This window comes from Sapajus apella, unplaced genomic scaffold (assembly GCF_009761245.1).
Source record: "Sapajus apella isolate SASKATOON/1434 unplaced genomic scaffold, GSC_monkey_1.0 scaffold3, whole genome shotgun sequence".
In the NCBI taxonomy this organism is placed as follows: Eukaryota; Metazoa; Chordata; class Mammalia; order Primates; family Cebidae; genus Sapajus; species Sapajus apella.
The window spans coordinates 58,500,675-58,518,138 of NW_022436943.1; the positions used below are offsets into that span (position 1 = coordinate 58,500,675).

At 44.9% G+C, this 17,464-nt stretch overlaps 1 protein-coding gene and 1 long non-coding RNA gene across 9 annotated transcripts in view; one reads left to right on the plus strand and one right to left on the minus strand.

Annotated features, from left to right (window-relative positions):
• Positions 1-525: 525 nt before the first annotated feature.
• Positions 526-4,794, minus strand: LOC116534154. The gene is made up of 2 exons (XR_004261606.1): positions 4,423-4,794; positions 526-3,554 (listed from the first exon to the last, which is right to left on the minus strand). It is a non-coding gene; the product is annotated as an uncharacterized LOC116534154 (long non-coding RNA).
• A 67-nt stretch (positions 4,795-4,861) lies between these two features.
• KHDRBS3 (KH RNA binding domain containing, signal transduction associated 3) overlaps positions 4,862-17,464 on the plus strand; it is a 198,895-nt gene continuing 186,292 nt past the window's right edge. For 6 of the 8 annotated variants that reach the window (XM_032254249.1, XM_032254282.1, XM_032254304.1 and 3 more), the window contains exon 1: positions 4,871-5,386. In XM_032254249.1, coding sequence (XP_032110140.1) covers positions 5,299-5,386 — 88 coding nt within the window. In that variant the 5' untranslated portion in view covers positions 4,871-5,298. Of the gene's footprint in view, positions 5,387-5,509; positions 6,342-17,464 lie in introns of those variants that run through there. The other 2 variants (XM_032254238.1, XM_032254260.1) reach the window with 2 other exon arrangements.

Here is a 17,464-nt window from a genome sequence, read left to right on the forward strand (position 1 = left end):
GAGGCAGAGAAAGCTTTTGATTTTGAAAATATTACCACGTCAGGCAGTGATGGGGTCAGATACAGGCCCTGTCCCCTCTCATCCTTGGCTCGTCTGTCCCCACCTGCCTGTGCTACAGGATGGCCAGATGACCCTGGACACACCAATTACTGTTATTTTACATTACCTTTTGTGCCTATATTTGAAATAGAGAAAGGCTTAACACTGAGAAACATCCCTCCTTTAAGCTTCCCTTATTTTCTTCTCTTCTCTTCTCTCTTTAATCCTCCTTTTGTTCTCCTGTCTTCTTTTTCTCTATCACATTTTTCTTTCCTGCCCCCTTTTCTTTGTCTTTTTCCTTTTTACTGTCTTCCACATAAAATCATCTTTCACCATCCACCTTCCTAGGATGGAATTGCTATCTGGGCTTTCCTTCTCAAACCCTGGTGGTTATCAACCCCAATGCGAACTTTGTGGGGCATGTGTTTCCACATGTGGCCACTAGGGGGTGTGTGCACAATATCTGTGTGTGTGTGTGTTTTTTTTTTTTTAAGCTGCAGAAAGACATCGAGGAGGACTGGATTCTTTCGTCAAAGAAGAGATCTGGCGAGAGAAACTGAAGTTTCCATCTACCAAATACTGAGAGGAGGGTATAGATTTGTAGGACAGATGGGTACAGAGACAGAAGGATAGGTGTCTTCATGTATGTGAGTGACTGGGATTGAAGGTCTGATTCCATCCACCCTCACATTGGGTGGTGTGTGTGTGTGTGTGTGTGTGTGTGAGACACATAAATGACTGATTCCTAGGTAAGTTTGTGCCAGCTTTTGGTGCCTGTCTTACATGACAAACGCATTGAGCTCAGGTGGCTGGGTAGCAGTGCTGTTCCAGGACTGCATTTCAGAAGACATGCATCCAGAATGAACGTTGAGTGCTTGCTGTGAACTGACCGCTGGACCAGGCACTGGGGTTGGGCAGCTGAGCAGGCTCTGAGGACAGTGTGAAGGCAAAGGGGTCCACAGATGACCAGGATCAGCTGTGTTACGCGTGAACAGGAACACAAACAATGCTGGTAGAGTAGAGACAACAGAGAGTGGAAAAGCTTTAAAATGCACATGATACCTGCGTGAGCTTAATGCTTCAGTTTCAACCTCGGAATGATCCTGTGAGGAGGACAGTAAGCAGGACAACTGGGGGCCAAGCTGAGGTTTCTCTGGCCTTCGGTGCAGTCAGATTAGGACTTCACAGTATGGCACTGCAGAGTTTTGGAGTAACTGGGATAGGATTCACCACTCTTAAACAAGAGGAAGAGGAAGCTGGTAGTGTGAGCAGCAGTTCTGTGCAAATATGAAAACTTCCTCATAGACACACTCCCTACATTGTGTCTCGTCTGATGACATTAAGTTGCTGTGGCTGTCTGACTTACTGCCGTTAGTGTCATAAAGGTCAGGGACACATCTGTCTCTCACCAGGAGTCAGCAGGTGGGGAAAGAGGAGGCAGGTGTGGATTCTGGCAGACAGTGCCATGGCAGGGAGCTGGGGCTGCAGGGACTTGCTGTGTTTTCTGAGATGGCCCAGTGTCACTGGGTGAAGTGAGTCTGGGAAGTACCCTTCTGTCTTGGGGCTGAGAGGCTAGTCCCAGACCTAGACGTGAAAAGAAAGAGCAACCACAGTTCTTTATTGCAGCATGGGGCTTCCAGTCTAGACCGAGCATCTGGTCAGTGTAACCACAAACTCTGCAGATGCAGTGAGCAGCCCCAAGAGCCTTGGCCTTAAGGGCCTTTGGAGAAGTCCATCCTGCCCATGGCTATGACCCCTGGACCCAGAGCAGTCTCTGCACATAGTATGTGCTCAGTGAGTACTGGTGTATTCTACAGAAAATACACCAGTATTTTGACCTGGAAGCTGAAAGACCTGAGTGTGAGTACCATCTGCAGCTGCTTGCGGGAAAATCACCACCTTTCCCAAGACCTGATTTCTCCTTTTCAAAAGTATCTGAGTGTTAATGCCTGCAGGATGGTGATCTCATGAAGATCAGCAGAGTATGCAGCATGGCATGGAGGTGCTCCACAGCCAATAGCTCAGCCAGGTTGGTGGGTGGGGACAATTTCCTGAGCATCTCACAGAAACATTCATCTCCCTCCTCCCTGGAGGACCCTGCATGAACACTCCCAGTGCTTGGCACCTGCCCTCTTGGAAGCTTCTCGGAGAAGGAGGGTCTGGAGCAGAAGATTCAGTACCCTTGCTGTCAGTTTCTCAGTGCATAGCCCTCCTCCCCAGCTGCTGGTAGACTGATTCTGCCAGCTCAGATCGGGGCGGGACAGAGAGCCAGTCAGGAGTGTCCGAGACTGCTACCTGGGAAGGCAGAACCAGGAAGGGAGAGAAAGAAGGGTCAGAGAGTCAGGCTGGCCTGGGATCCCCCGCTGACAGCTGTGGAACCTTACGCAGGGTGGTATTAAACTGCTCCGGGCCTCAGTTTCCTTCTTTGTAAGTGATGATAAATAGAATTTTCCCTATAGGGTGTTGAGAGAACTATAGCTAATGCAAAGTTGTAAACACAGGGCTGACCCTTCATCGGTGCTTAATAAAAACAGTGAGTCTTCAAGGTCTGGACTGTCACTGGGGCAGATGGTCTGAATGGAAGACACAGAAGGAGAAGAGCTGTTAGAATAGAGAGCGTCTAAATGTTCCGATGAAGCCTCTGGGCATCCAGGCCCCCCTTCTCCTCTTCTGTGCTCATCCCAGATACTCTCCATCCCTCTTTCCCCCTTTACAAGCAGCTGTTAGGGAATCCCACCCTTGAATGTAAGTCCTGTGGCACAGGAGTATAAGCCAGAAGTGTGTGCTTCCCTTCAGTTGTAAAAGGAAAAGACATTGTCCCATAAGTCCCTCCTGTTGACCCACAGTACTACTGGCAGAACTCAGGTTTTGGGGGTGGGGACTGAGAAGCTCAGCCTCCAGGTTAATTAACCAAGTGGCATATCGAGGCGGGTAGAAGCCAGGGATATAGCCATCCGTACTCCTTCCCTTCTGGGTGAGGGTGGTTTGGGAAGTGCCCTTTTGTTTCTGGGGATGAGAGGCCAGTCACAGACCCGGGACTGAGAAAAGCAGCCACAAGCAGCCTACAAGCCTGACTCTGGGCCCCAGGTCCTTCACTTAGTCGGCCCGTGGGGAAGCACTGTTTCCGGCAGCGAGGATTCCACAGATGGGTGTTTGCCCAGTGTCCCTGGGAGCTACAGCTGAAGGGAAGGCGAGGGAGGCTCAGGATGCCCAGAAGGCCCAGAGGATGGTCCTGCAGCAGGGAAAAACGCAAAGCAAAGATTAGCTCAGCATTTAGGATATGTGGAATGCTGTTTTGGGTATTTCATTAAGAGTTAACACATTTAATCCTTGTGAACTTCTTAGGAAATCGGTTTGGTTGTCATTGCCACTTGACAGATGAGGATCCCGAGATGAGGAAACTGGCTCAAGGTCTCAGCGAGTGAGCAGCAGAGCCACGATTCCAAATCTGGGCTGTTGAACCCCAGAGGCCTTGCTTTTAACTGTGTCATTTTTCTGCCTCTTGCAAGTTTAGACTAAAGAGAGACATGAGGAAGACTCTTACTGGGGACTCTGAAATGGCACCTTCCCCGGGGAGCACTGGGTTCTTGCAAGTGAGGGCAGTTGGGTACTGGGGTCTGGGACTTAGAGCTTGCAAGACTTCTGCCACCTCCCACTCCCCTTGGGGAGTGCGGGGACTGCCTGGAGGACTGTGGGGATTGTCCTTGGGCCACTGGCTGAAAGTGGCATGCCACTGACTTATTCCTTCAAGGGACATTTCTGGTAACCCCCATACCTGCCCCCTGTACCACAGGCTGGGAACCTTCCCCCTCAAAAACAAAACTCAAGTTCTGTCCCTAAGACGCTCATGGCCCACGGAAAATAGAATTACAGCTGTTTGTGAATGACCTCTGACCAAGCTGGGGGGACACTGAGAAATGACTGGCTTTGCCAGGGAGGTCCTGAGAGGCTGCCAGGGAAGGTGACATTGAGGCCGGAACTTGAGCTGGGTGTTAAAAGGCAGGAAACATGGCAGGACAAGGACTGGAGTCCTTGGCCTCCTGGGGGACGTTTATTCCACACGCCTCGGGAAATCTGAAATGGGCTGGGAGAGCATTTGCTGGCGGTTGGGGGTGGGCGGAAGGGGACAGAGGGCATTGCCACCGACAGGCGGGGCGTCCCAGGGCCTCGCCCCGGGAGCGGATGAGCTCAGACGCGGCTCACTCATCTGCGTCCAGGCACAGCCGGTGTATGACCTACGAGAATGGCAACCAAGGAGCAAGTCGGGATGACAAAGACGGCCAGAAGGGCACGCGCTTTTACGTAACCGACCTCGGAGCTGGAGGGTCTCAGGGGGCTGGCGCTCTGAGCTCAGGCGCGGCGAAGGACGGCGCCCTGACTTACTCTCTTGTAAATGGAGGGGACAGCAACGCGACGTAACTTAGAGAAGTCCAGGGAGCTTCAGGGAGCAGGGCGGGCGGCCCCCCTGCCTTTCCGCAGAGCGCGGCTGGGGCGAACTCGGGCGCCCTTCCCAGCCCGGCCCTGGTACCTTCTGCCCACATCACTCGCTGGGTGACCTTGGGCAAGCCACTTGACCTCTCTGAGCCCCAGTTTCCCAGCCCGTGCATCTGGAAGGCTGTAAGAGCGTCGTGGGGCTCCCCACTCGACCCTCAGGGCCAGAGGTGGGCGCAGGGCGCGGGGGAGGGGCCCTTAGACTCGCCCCTACTGGCAAGCGCCCAGCTGATCCCGGCGGGCTCGCAGCCGGGAGCGTCCTCACGAGGCTGCGCGCGGCGGGGCGGTGGGCGCAGTGCGCAGGCGCGGCGGGGCGGGGGCGGGGGCGTGGCGGCGGGCGTGGAGCGGGGCGGGGCGGCGGCAGCTCTGGTTCCGGGGGGGGCGGGCGGGGCTGGCGGGGCTGGCGGGGCTGGCGGGGCTCGCCGTGGACTGCCTCAGGGTCGCCAAGCACGTTGTCCGCCCGGCCCGAGGGCTCGCCTAACCGCGCCGCCCTCGCCCGCTCGTCCTCCACCCGCGCCCGGAGCGCGGGGGTCGCCGGCGCTGGGCACTCGGCGGCCACCGGGGATAGGGGCTGAGCGGCCGGTTCCCGCCCCCGGGCCGCCGCCACCGCCACCGCCACCGCCTCCCAGCCGACCGCCCGGCTTGGCCGCCGCCGCCGCGTCTGGCCCCCAGGTTCGCGCCGCGGGGGGCGCGGGCGGGGTCGGGGGTTGCCGGGCGCCGCCGCCCGTGCGCCTGGAGTCCGCGTCCCGGGCCCGGCGGCCGGCGAGCATGGAGGAGAAGTACCTGCCTGAGCTGATGGCGGAGAAGGACTCCCTGGACCCCTCCTTCACGCACGCCCTGCGCCTGGTGAACCAAGGTGAGGCGCCGACCGTTAACTGCCTGCCCGCGGCGGTTGGGGGCCGGGTGGAAACGCGGGGTCCGGGGACGCCGCCGTGCCCGCTGCTGTCAGCGGACGAGGCGGAGACAGAGGCCCGGGCGGCCCCCGGGGGCGTTTGCGCGGGGACCTGGGAGGCTGTGGGACACCTGGGGCAAGACCCAGATGTGAATTTTGGGGGCTTGGAAAGGAAGAAGGCTGGGGCTCATGGGTGAGACTTGAAGGAAATCTTTGGGGACTCAGGGACACCCATGGGAAACTTCTGGGTGGGGAACAGTGACCATTGGGGGCTTTGTTGGGGACAAGGTTGAATTATCTCGTGGAAGGGGAGCGTGTTGGACTTGGGGAAGTAGGGTGTTTGGTTTGTCTAAGGTACTGGAGAAGAGGCTGGAGGAAAATGGAAGGACTTGGGCTCAAATGCAGAAGAGGCGAAGGGAACAGGTGCTTGGATTGTTAGCGAAGTTTGGGGACCTTGGAAGAGGGTTGGGGTCAGACCCCAGCACCTGAGAGGAGAAGAGCTCGGTGGTCCCAGGGGAGGAGCCCAGTTTCCCTCCCATCCCTTTGTCTCTCCTGTGTCCAGGCACCAGCAGCACTGGGGGGGGGGGGCAGCCAGCCCTCCCCAGGGGTTGGCAGTCCATGCCAAGCCTTGCAGGCTGGCCCTTGGAGAAGTCAGGAGGGGAGAAGAGGCCGGCAAAAGAGCACCCTTCCTGGGGGCGTCGGGTTGGGTGACCCTCATTGGTGGCGGGCTTGAGGTTCGGAGCGGTGATGAAAGAGTCTTTGCCGTTTTCACTCGACTCCAGCCAGCTCAGGATGTGAAAGGTCCTGGGAAGTACCGCGGGACAGGGATACGGGGGTTTCTGGAGGCATGCCTACCCGGGACCGTATTCCCCTGGCCTTCTCTTCCTGTGGCTTCCTGAATCATCCGCTGGGATGCCCGGTAAATTAAGCCTTCCTTCCCAGGAGCAGTGTCCTACCCTTCCTGGAATATGTGTTTCAGATGAAGATGGGTGTGGGGGCCACTGGTCTGCCTTTTTTTTCTAGGAAATGACAGCAACACGATCTGGTCAGATCTGTTACCTTTTGCATGAATTACTGGGCACTGAAACTCTGTGGTTCCCTAGATGAATCAGGGCTGCTGCTCTTAATGCTCGCCCTGGCTCTTTTATTGTTGGAAGTGAAAGATGAGGCAGACATATTCTATTTGTATATAGATACCTATATTTTAAAACAGTGACCTCCAGTATTTGCCTGTTTCAGGCAGTTCTTCAGAGTAGGGTGTGTGTGTGGTCCACTGATGGAGCTGGAGAGACTCTTACTGTCTCCAAGAATTTAAGAATGTTTTAATTGTTGAACAGAAATGGGCTTATGGAGCTCCCCCATTTTATTTTAATTGCAGGCTTATTTTTATTCCTTTAATAAAATGGACTCTTGAAAAAGTAATGGGCATGCATTCCTAAATCAAGGAAGAGAATTTAAGTTTGATGTCTGTGCCCTCTGAACAGTTCTGCAGTTGAGTTTGTACTCCTTGTGCCTGATGATTTACATATATCTTTTATTGCCTGCTGGGCTGTCATCTCTGAGAGAAATTTCTTTGTATATTGCATGAGATCCCTGGCATTGGAAATATTCCGGAGTGTGAACTCAAGTGCATTTTTCCAAATAAAGAAGCTGAATCAAAGTTAGGTTGTACTCAATTAAAAAACAGTTAAACTAAAAGTATGTGTGTTATCTTATTTTAAAAGTCAGAATTATTTTCTCTGCCATGTTGCCATAGTATTGTGTTGCTAAAACATCCAAAATTTTTTGGATTCTGTGTTTTTACTACTGTTCATTGCTTCCAGTTACTTGAAACAGATATTTGTTGGGAAAATGTTTCCATTTAGTTTTTTTTTAGGTGTTAAACTCGATAACCTTACTTTTCATAAAAGTAATTCTTGTAAGAATGTAGTTCTCATATGTGAGGAAGGAAAAGAGGAGGTGAAGGAAAGAGGAGGTGCTGCTCAGATGCTTGTCTTAACTGTTGATTTAGATTACTTAGGACTGAAACATTTTTCTCGTAAATCACAGGCTGATATTCAGAATGCAAAGCTTTATCATTTTAAATATTAATTATGCTCTGTTATGCAACTCCAAATTTACAAGTGTCTTAAGTCTGACATTACATGATTGTGAGGAAGCTCTAATTTTTAAATCTGACCATCTTATTGGCTATATGAAAGCTTTTTCTTCTTATTGAGTTTTATTTGTGTTTGCCTCTAATGCAACTATGTTTTCGGCAGTTAGTCACATTGGAGTTACTATTTCGGCACTAAATTGTAGAGTGGGTCAGCGCTGCAAACCTTAGCATGCCGTGTAATAGATAGATTTTATGGTATCTCTGAACTCTAACAAGGCCTTAAGTTTGCATAACATTTTAAAGTTTCCAAGGCGCTAGTTTAATCCTCACACTTGCATCCCGGTATGGAAGATGTTCATGTCTTCATTTTTCAGGGAGGGAGCTGAGGATCCCAGCTATCTAAGCTTGTGGGCAAGTGAGATTTAATTTGAATTCTCAAGTTGTCTGTCCCTGAAGCCATTGAGCTTTCTTATTCTGCCTTCCCAAAAAGTTGGAATGAAATACTTCTCACTTGCTAACTTAAAACTCTGCAGAAATCAATGTAATTAGTATGATTGTTTCCAGTTGACTTAAATGTATGGGAAATGATGTATATCCTTTAGGAAGTTTATCCTGATTTTTACAAAAAGTTTCTGTCTGTATTTGCCTTATTTGAGAAGCAAACATTCATGGTAGATTTATCTTTCAGGATTTTAATGTTCAGGCCGAGAGGCACTTTTGAATTGAGGCCCTCCTGTGTATATTAGTTTAATAATCAATGCATTATGATAATGAAACAGTTTATAGATGAGGTTTAGTCGTTTTTTAAAAATTCAATATTCATAAAGATTGATCAGCTTCCTAACTGAATTACTACTCTTTTCCTAATAGTCTTTGAGAACTTGAGCTAGGATGACAATAAGAAATATAATTCTGTCTAGTATACATTAGCTTTTATATTTTTTCCAGACTTGTGTTTCATGGTGGGCATTAATTGCTGATTTTATTTTCATTTTCCCAGGATAAGTGGCTCTCCTCCACCACCTCCTAAATACTGAATTTGTTTCTTGAATATTTGTTTATTTTTTGAGATGGAGCCTCGCTCTGTTGCTCAAACTGGAGTGCAGTGGCTCTGTCTCAGCTCACTGCAACCTCTACCTCCTGGGTTTGAGTGATTCCCCTGCCTCAGCCTTCCAAGTAGCTGGGACTGTAGGCATGCAACACCATGCCAGGCTAATTTTTGTAATTTTAGTAGAGACGGGGTTTCACTATGTTGGCCAGGCTGGTCTCGAACTTCTGACCTCATGATCTGCCCACCTCGACCTCTCAAAGTGCTGGATTATAGGCGTGAGCCACTACGCCCGCCCTTTGAATTTGTTTCTCTAATAAAATTAATGGTTAACGTTTATTTGATGTTAAAACTCAAAGAAAATACACTTTATCACACTCCTGACCCCCCACCCCCTTATGCCTGTAGGGTGAATTGACATGGCAGTTCTTGCCAAGGAGATTAATTGGAGATGAAAGTAGTGTTGTATGTTTTATGTTATATTTGCTAGTAGGGGATGTGCTGACTCTTACTAAAAAACATCTTTAGAAATGTCCTGCGCATTATAATTTAATCCAAGTCTCCAGTATTGGTTTGGATGATTTTCAATACAAGCCAAGTAACCATTAAATAAGATTACATAACGCTGTATTTTTAATTACCTGATATAAAGTATGGATTGGTGGCTGGCTCACTGCCAAGTCATATTTAGTTGTTGATTACAAGAGAAATCGGAGCAGAGGATTCAAGATTAAGGTGGTCCAGATTTGTGTCTAGGTTGATAAAAGTATTTTGTTGATATGTCAAAATGGTTTTATGTCAATTTTGCAAATATTACAACTCTTAGCATTACTTAGAATAAATGTGGGGGATAAAATATATAAAGGGAGGATTATTACTTTATCTTATGTACATCTGTTTGTAATCCACAAATCCCAGTGGCTTAAAACTTGATTTTGGGGGACCCTTATGGAAACATTTCTGATTTGCTTTAATGTCACAGACTTGTAAAGTGAGAGAGTAAGAATGAGAATTGCAGAATTGTGTTTAGGTATGGAGCCTTCATGCTATAGTTTTTGATTTTCTGTTTCATCCGGAGGAGGATACGATTATTTACTTTTTAGTTTTTTATTGTTTTTCTTTGTGTTATCAGTTTTTTTGTTTTGTTTTATAAGAAAATGTGATGACTCACAGTGTTAGCTATGCCATTTCTGAGTTTTATACAGTGTATTATGATTAAAACTGACCCAGTGATTGTGAGTTCCAGGGTTTTGGCATTGGACATTAGTAACAGGCTTGTAGAGAAACTGCCAAGTCGGTTATCTCTGCTAGGTCCTAGGGGTAGAGAGAAAGAACACAGCCTGCAACGGTCGGAAGCCCCTGCTCTCCTCTGTATTCGTTTGAGAATGAGTTTCAGTTTGTAGATGCCCTCTTTCCTAAGGAACATCTTAGTTCTTCAAATATCCCGAAATATTTATTGATTGGATGGCTTAGATTTATTAAATCAGCCTATGGACATTTTTGAGGCACTTGTTGGTACTGGGTCATGTTTGTAATCTCGATACTAGTAACAGGTCAGAGATGGAGAGATTATTAGCCCAGTTTTTCAGTTGTAGAAACCAAGATTCTGACAACTAAAGTGACTTGCCCACAGTTACATGCTTATAATAATAAAATGTCAGAGTGAAGGGTCAAGCCTTGTTCTTTCGCAGGTCCATTTTTTTTTTTTTTTTTTTTAAACATGTCCTACTGACTCTCAGAGGTCTAAAGGGTTAAGTTACTTTTCCGCCTGTGATGGTACAGTTACGGACAGAAGGAGAATGAAAACCCCGGCCTTTTTGTGTGCAGTTTGTTTTTCCTCTAGCCTGTGCTGAATTGAAAGATAAATTATATAGCATCCATTTTCATACTTCCTTCTTCACATTTCTGCTCTAAGGTAAGTTCTCTGACCTTTTTCAAAATGGGTTAGATTGCCCATTTTCTGGTGTCACATAACACGCGGTGCTCTTAGGGTGTGATCCCATCACACTGTCTTATTTGGATCTTTGTTTTCCGTGGTAAAGAGTGAGTTCCTCGGAAGGCAGGGCCTGGATTTCCTCTGTATCTTCAGCACCTAGGGTAAGTCTCAGCACAGGGCCCTTGGGAACTCTAGTCTTCATTTCAGTGTTATGTGTTAATTATCATGAAGGGTGGCAGAATCAGAAAGTGTATTTGGAATTCAGCAGTCAGTAAAGAGTTTTGCTTCTTGCGGCTTTAGAGCACCTGAACTGGGGAATTGGGGGTGGGGATGAAGTCTAACAGTTCTGCCTGTATCAATGACAGAAGGTTCTAAGTGAAATGCAGTGTTAAACAAAGCAGAAAAACGTCCCAGAGCTCTTTAAATGTGGCTGAACAGTAGGGATCCTTCTCCAGGAGATAATGAGAAGATGCTGTCAGATTTGCTTTGAATCAGATGTTTATTTACTTTTATTCCTTCTTAAGGAATTTATGAAATCACTGCACTCTCATCAGTTAGCTCTCCTTCTCTAAAATACTAATGATATTCCTGACGACAGATTGAAAACAGAATTTTGGAAACCCTAGTCATATGCCAAATAAGGCTTCTTACCTGAGAGAGTTAATCCTCAGTTTTAGATGCCTGAGGGAAACCCAAAAAGCCAGAGGAGCAATTGAAATCGCAAATTGAATGCCAACAGCAACTTTGATATCAAAAGCTCCATTTGCCTGTTGTCACCAGCCCCACTGAGTGGAGACAGAATGACTTACATCTTTTACCAAAACAATAGAAGGAGAGTGTTCCTTGGCATTGGGGATAATGATTATTATAAAAGCTACCAAGTGGAGGGCTCTTCTGTGCCAGGTGCTTTCTGTGCATTCTCTCTCATCCCCACAAGATTGTGCAAGGTAGGAGGTTTTATTCCCTGCATGCCTCCTTTGCTTTTTTCAAATAACATCTCTAAGGCTCAAAAACACTAAGTAACTTGCCCAGTCAAGGTACACAGCTTATAAGTAGTCAGGCTGAAATTTTAAATCAAGTCTGCAGTGTTTTGATAAGATACTTTAAGAAAAGAGATAAAAGGACAGAATTCAACATTGTTGTTTTTAAATAAAAATTTCATTATTGTAGAAGCCTCTTAGGAATTTCCATTGGTGATGAATTTTTAAAAGAGGTTACTGAAAATGTGTTTTGCCAAAAAGGCAAGCTCACTTTTTTTTCTCCTATGCTTTCCGGCAGTATTTTTCAGTCTTCGGTAAGCATTCAAAGTAAGGATTTTTAAATATGTTTATATTTCAGTGACCAAAAAGAAAATAGACAAACATTCTGTGTAGAGAGTAAGTGAAATTGTTGCTGAAGTTCTCTCTCTTGAAGGAGTCTTCTAGAGGTGCAGTGCTGTCACAAAAATGGCTGGGATATGATAGGAGGGACATAGTCAGTGTATCATATATTTGTAAATTCTTCCTCTTCTAAAAATAGGTTAACAAAAGAAAAAAAAAGTATACCACAGATGATGCCTTTGACTTTCTAGAAGGGAGGAATATGTTTAAATATACTTGCCCTGCAATTGCTAATAATGGCAGCTACTGTTTATCAAGAGCCTTTTCTGGTTTACGTGCTTTATGTATGTCATTTCATTTAATTAGTTTAACAGACTTAAAAGAGTCATTTTGCCTTATTTTATAGATGAGAAAACTGAGGTCAGGAAGGTCACAGGGTTTGCCTAAGGACACATAGCTGGTAACCGGTGAACCAGGAGTCAGATCCTTGTCAGCCCAACTGTGTGTACAACACTGTGTAGGGTACCTGTTAGCAGCAGATAGAGGTGGAAGCTTTCACTGGGTCTTGTTTTTCGTGTTTTACTTTTGTCAGGAATTTGGATTATGCGGCTCTTCAAATTAAATATCTGGTATTGGACCAGTGATCTAGTGAGCAGGGAAGATTGCATACTGTACAGAGGGCACACAGGGGCATGGCAAAATGGCATAGAAACTTTCTGACCAGTGGCAACATCTGCTGGGTGGCATTTACTTGGGAAACAGTTATACAGCAAGGAATGAGCTGGTGCAGAAAGAGCCATATGATTAGGAGAGGTGACAGCGTTCTAGTCTGTAACTCCCTGCAAGTTACTTTATTTCTCAGAGCCTCAGTTTCCCTGTCTGTAAAATTGGGGACCTTATGCCTTCTTTGTAGGGTTGCTGTTTTAGACATAAGTACAGTGTCTAAGACGTAGTAGTTGCTTAATAAACATTACCTCCTATTTTTTTAAATGTTCTAAGATGTGTGAGTATTGACCACGCTTTTCAGATGTAATGTATATAATAATAATTTAATATATAAATCATCTACTTTCATTTCTTAGGGTAATTTTATGTTGTTGGAATTATTTTAGTTTTCCAATCCAGGAAATATTGAAGGAGAAATTCAGTATTTAGGAAGCTTCTTTCATTAATATCATGCACAAAATTAGCAACAGCTCTGATTGATTTTTATTATGCTATTCAAGACACAGCACCTGAAGCTTAAATTAACAGATGAAGCTTCCATAAACAGTTTTATGACTGCTTATCTTAAAACATGTCTGGACACCCAGCAGCCTCTCTCCACAAGCACAAGATATCTTACTCTGAATTGGTAAGATGTAAATTTCCATAATTTTGTAAATTTTCATAATTTTTCACCAATCAGCCCCTGCTGCTATTTTAAAGATTTTAAAAGGTGTTCCTAGTATATTATTGATGTTCTTCCCTGGTATGATAAAGGGCAAGAGTATGTGAGGGCACCCTTTTAAATGTCTCTTTTTGACATATATCTTATACCTAGGGTCACTGTTTGTTCGAGCTCCCTTGGGAGAAAATATAGAAATTATGATGAAGAAACAGGGCAGTTTTCATTTTCATCATTTTTCCTTATTACCTACTGCAACGTTTGTGCCGTTTGTGCTCTGCTTTTCCTCCACTAGATGGCGCTCCACATAGCTAGGTTACCCTCTTACACTGGTAGCTATTTCTAAACTGAAATGAGTCTTGATCGATAAACGTTCATTGCTTTTTATTTTCATGCACTGATATTTTTCATATTTCTAATATCTGAAGAGGCATACTTGCTAATCAATATTTGCAGAAAGCCATGACTTTTTTTGTAGCCACCATTTCTCAAGTGCCTAAGGTATGCCTGGCGCTGTAGCTACGTTCTTCACACATTTCTTCCTTTAATCCTGTGACTACCACGTGAATTTAGTTTTGTTGTTCTCCTTTTACAAGTAAGAAATGGAAGTTAGAGGGATTTATAACTTGTTCAAGGCCACAAAGCTAACATTTTATAGGAATCAGTGTGCCTTAAAGAAAAATATGTTCCAAAGCATTAAATTGAAAGCTTTTGTCAAAGAACTTGTTAGGATAGTCTGACTTTTGGTTACTAACCATTGTAATATGTTTATTTTGGGGGAAAATTGTACTCCTCACAGTTAATTGCTTTGGAGTATGTAAGTCAAATTCCCAAATCTGATTTGTGTAAGGAAGCACACAATAGTAACAAAAGATTTGTTAGTCGGTATGGAAATTTCTGCTTCCACTTGCCTTCTGTTTACTGACTTGAGTGGGCTGAGACTTGATGAGTACCAGGTATCAGATGTGGGAAGAATTTTGGACAAAGCCATGTTTCCTGTTTTAGTAATTTTTGGCAGGGCTGAATACGGTTAATGAGTGCTCAGGACTTAAAAAATTTATACTCCTGAGGGTTTTTCATCATATTCATTTATTCAACAAATATTTGTTGAACTGCTAAGTTGACCTGTGAGTTCTGGACCATGACTTTACCTCACTGAGCCTCTGTTCCCTCATCTGCACATGGCAGAATGCCACCCTAGTGGTTGTCATATGTTTTAAAACAACCAAAAGAATATACTTGGATTGTTTGTAACAGAAAGGATAAATGCTTGAGGGGATGGATACCCCATTTCCCTGATGTGATTGTCATGCATTGCATGCCTGTATCAAAATATCTCATGTACCTCATTAATATGTACACCTACCATGCCCCCCAAAATTAAAAATAAAAATTAAAAAAGATTAAATGATGGTCATTTCATATTTGTTTAATTTGACTGTAAATTTTTAACATAGAATATATTTGTGGCATCTAAGATGAGATTATTACACTTATATTTCTGTTCCTCATATATCATCTTTTATATGTGAATTCTGTACCTCAGCTTTTGGTTAGCTCCCAGTGTAGTGAATTCCTTCTTGTAATTTTTTTGTTTGTTTTTGTTCTTTTAGGGCCAGCTTCTCTTACTGACCTGTGCTGCCTATGTTCTTGCTTTCAGTTTGGGTGTGTTCAGAAAATATAAACAGGAGTCAAACACTTAGATAAATGGTCTCTCTCTCTTTTTTTTTTTTTTTTTGCCTACCATGTGTAAGCCACGGGTAATTGAAAATGATACTGAAATCAGATTCAGACTATTTGGCAAAAAAGAGCAGTTCAGAACACAGATTTTAAGTCAGACAAACTTGGGTTCATCTCTCAGCTGTGCCACTTCTTTGTGTTTTGACCTTGGATACATGAACCCCTTCCAGCCTCACTTCCATGTCTGGAAAATGGTGATTAAACAAAAAAAACAAAGAGAAGAAAATGGCCTGCGGAGTTCTCTGGGGTTTCAGTGAGATGTGTGTGGAGAGTTGTTTGGCGTCATGCCTGGCATGTAGTAAGTACAGAGGAAATGGTTGCTGCTGCCATCATTGTCATTATCACCATCATTTTTTAATCAAATAGTTTCTAATCCAGTGAAGGAGACAAACATGTAGACCGAACAATTTTAGGAATGTGTTAAATGCTGTGGTAGAAGAATGCACGGAGGTTTTGGGGGCTCACAGATGACATCTATCTTGTCCCAGGGCCAGGATGGGCTTTCTTGAGGAGTCTTGTTCAAAGAACCGTTAGCCAATAACAGAGATCATTGCAAGACAAAGGAAACCACTGGGGCAGCAACATATAACTTCCTGACTCCTCCAGATGATAAATTCCATCTCCTGTGTTCCCATAGCATCCTGGTAGTCCCACTCATGGCATACTGTAGTTGTTTACCTGTCTGCTCCCTTCCTCCTCCTTCCCCCTTTTAAGAACTTTATTTCTTCTTTCTGGTATTAAAAAAATTATTTGGAAAGAATATTAAACTTACGGAGGAATAATGCGACGCAACCTTGTGTACCCATTTGCCTGGATTCCCGGTTGAGATTTTGCCATCTTGGTTTCATCATCCTCTATGTGTGTGATGTGTTTCCATGACTCCATTGAGAGTCAGGTGCGTGTGTATTGTGGTCTCTTTACCCCTGAATACTTAAATACCTTGGCATGTATTTACTAAAAATAAGGGCCTTCCCTTTCATAGTACAAGGATCAAAATTAGGAAGTTTAGCAACCACGCAGTGCTGTTACCTCATCTACAGCTCACATGCTGATGGCACCGCTTGTTCCGGTTTTGTGTTTTACAGGATGCAATTCAAGATCACGTATTTTGTATAGTGTCAGGCTTTAGTGTTTCAGTTTGCAGTAGCTGCTTTGTCCACCTTTACCTTTCATGATAGGCATTTTGGAAAACTATACAAGGCCAGTTTTTTGTGGAATGCCCCTCCATGTAGTTGCCTGATGTTTCCTTAAAATTCGATTTATGTCGCACACTGTCTGGACAGGAATGCCACTGAGGTAATGGTATGTCCTTCTCAGTCCCTCATACCTTGGGCACACAATGTCTGCATCGTTATTGGTGAGAAGTTCAGTCACTTGGTTAAGGTGGTGCCAGTTTTCTCCTCTGTAAAATTGTTACTTTCCTTTTGTAATTAATTATTACTTCTATGAGGAGATACTTTGAGACTGTAAATATCCTGCTCCTCGTTAACCTCTCCCTCACAAATTTTAGATCCATTAACGTTTCTTAGCTGAATTATTGCTATGATTGTTGTAAAATGGTAATTTTCTAACAGTCATTCCATGTACATTTACTAGTTGATATTCACCGAAAAGGAATCGTTTCCCCTCCTTCTTTCTCCCTTTCTCTCTTTTTCATTATCTCTTTCCCTCTTTCTTATTCAGTCTTATCTGTCTTCTAAATTCATGCATTTTTCTTTAATTTGGTGGGTTATAATCCTTTATTATCACTGTGTAAATTGAAACTCAGATTGTTTAAGATTCGGCCATTGGGAGCCTTGTGCTCTGGCTCCTGGGTCCATTTGAGAGGATCATTCCTAGGTTTTGTTTTTGGGTTTTTTTTTTTTTTTGAGACAGAGTCTTGCTCTGTTACCTAGGCTGGAGTGCAGTGGTGTGATCTTGGCTCACTGCAACCTCAGCCTCCAGAGTTTAAGCAATTCTCCTGTCTCAGCCTCCCGAGTAGCTGGGATTACAGGCACGTGCTGCCATGCCGAGCTAATTTTTGTATTTCTAGTAGAGATGGGGTTTTCCCATGTTGGCCAGGCCGATCTCGGACTCCTGACCTCAGGTGATCTACCCGCCTTGGCCTCCCAAAGTGCTAGGATCACAGGTGTCAGCCACCACGCCCGGCAGTATTTTTTTTTGACGATCTGTAACAGCTTCTTGTTCCATGCTCATCGTGTACTTGCTCTGCCCTAGCCCTTGAATCAGCCATTTTTTCCCAAAGGCGCGCTGGTTTCTTTTAGTGTGGAATGCTGTTTAGAAGTCAGGATTTGGAGTGCCGGTGGTCATTGCTTTCAGGCTGTTTCATCAGACAGCTGGGAAGTAAATACCTATCTATGGCTGTACTTTCGCTGTCTTTATGCTAAACTCTAAGCCTAGGGCCAGCAAACTTTTTCTGTAAAGGCTAAAGAGTAAATATTTTGTGTGCATTTGACTCAACATCTGATGTTGTAGCAGAAAAGCAGTCATATCCATGGCTATGTAAATGAATGA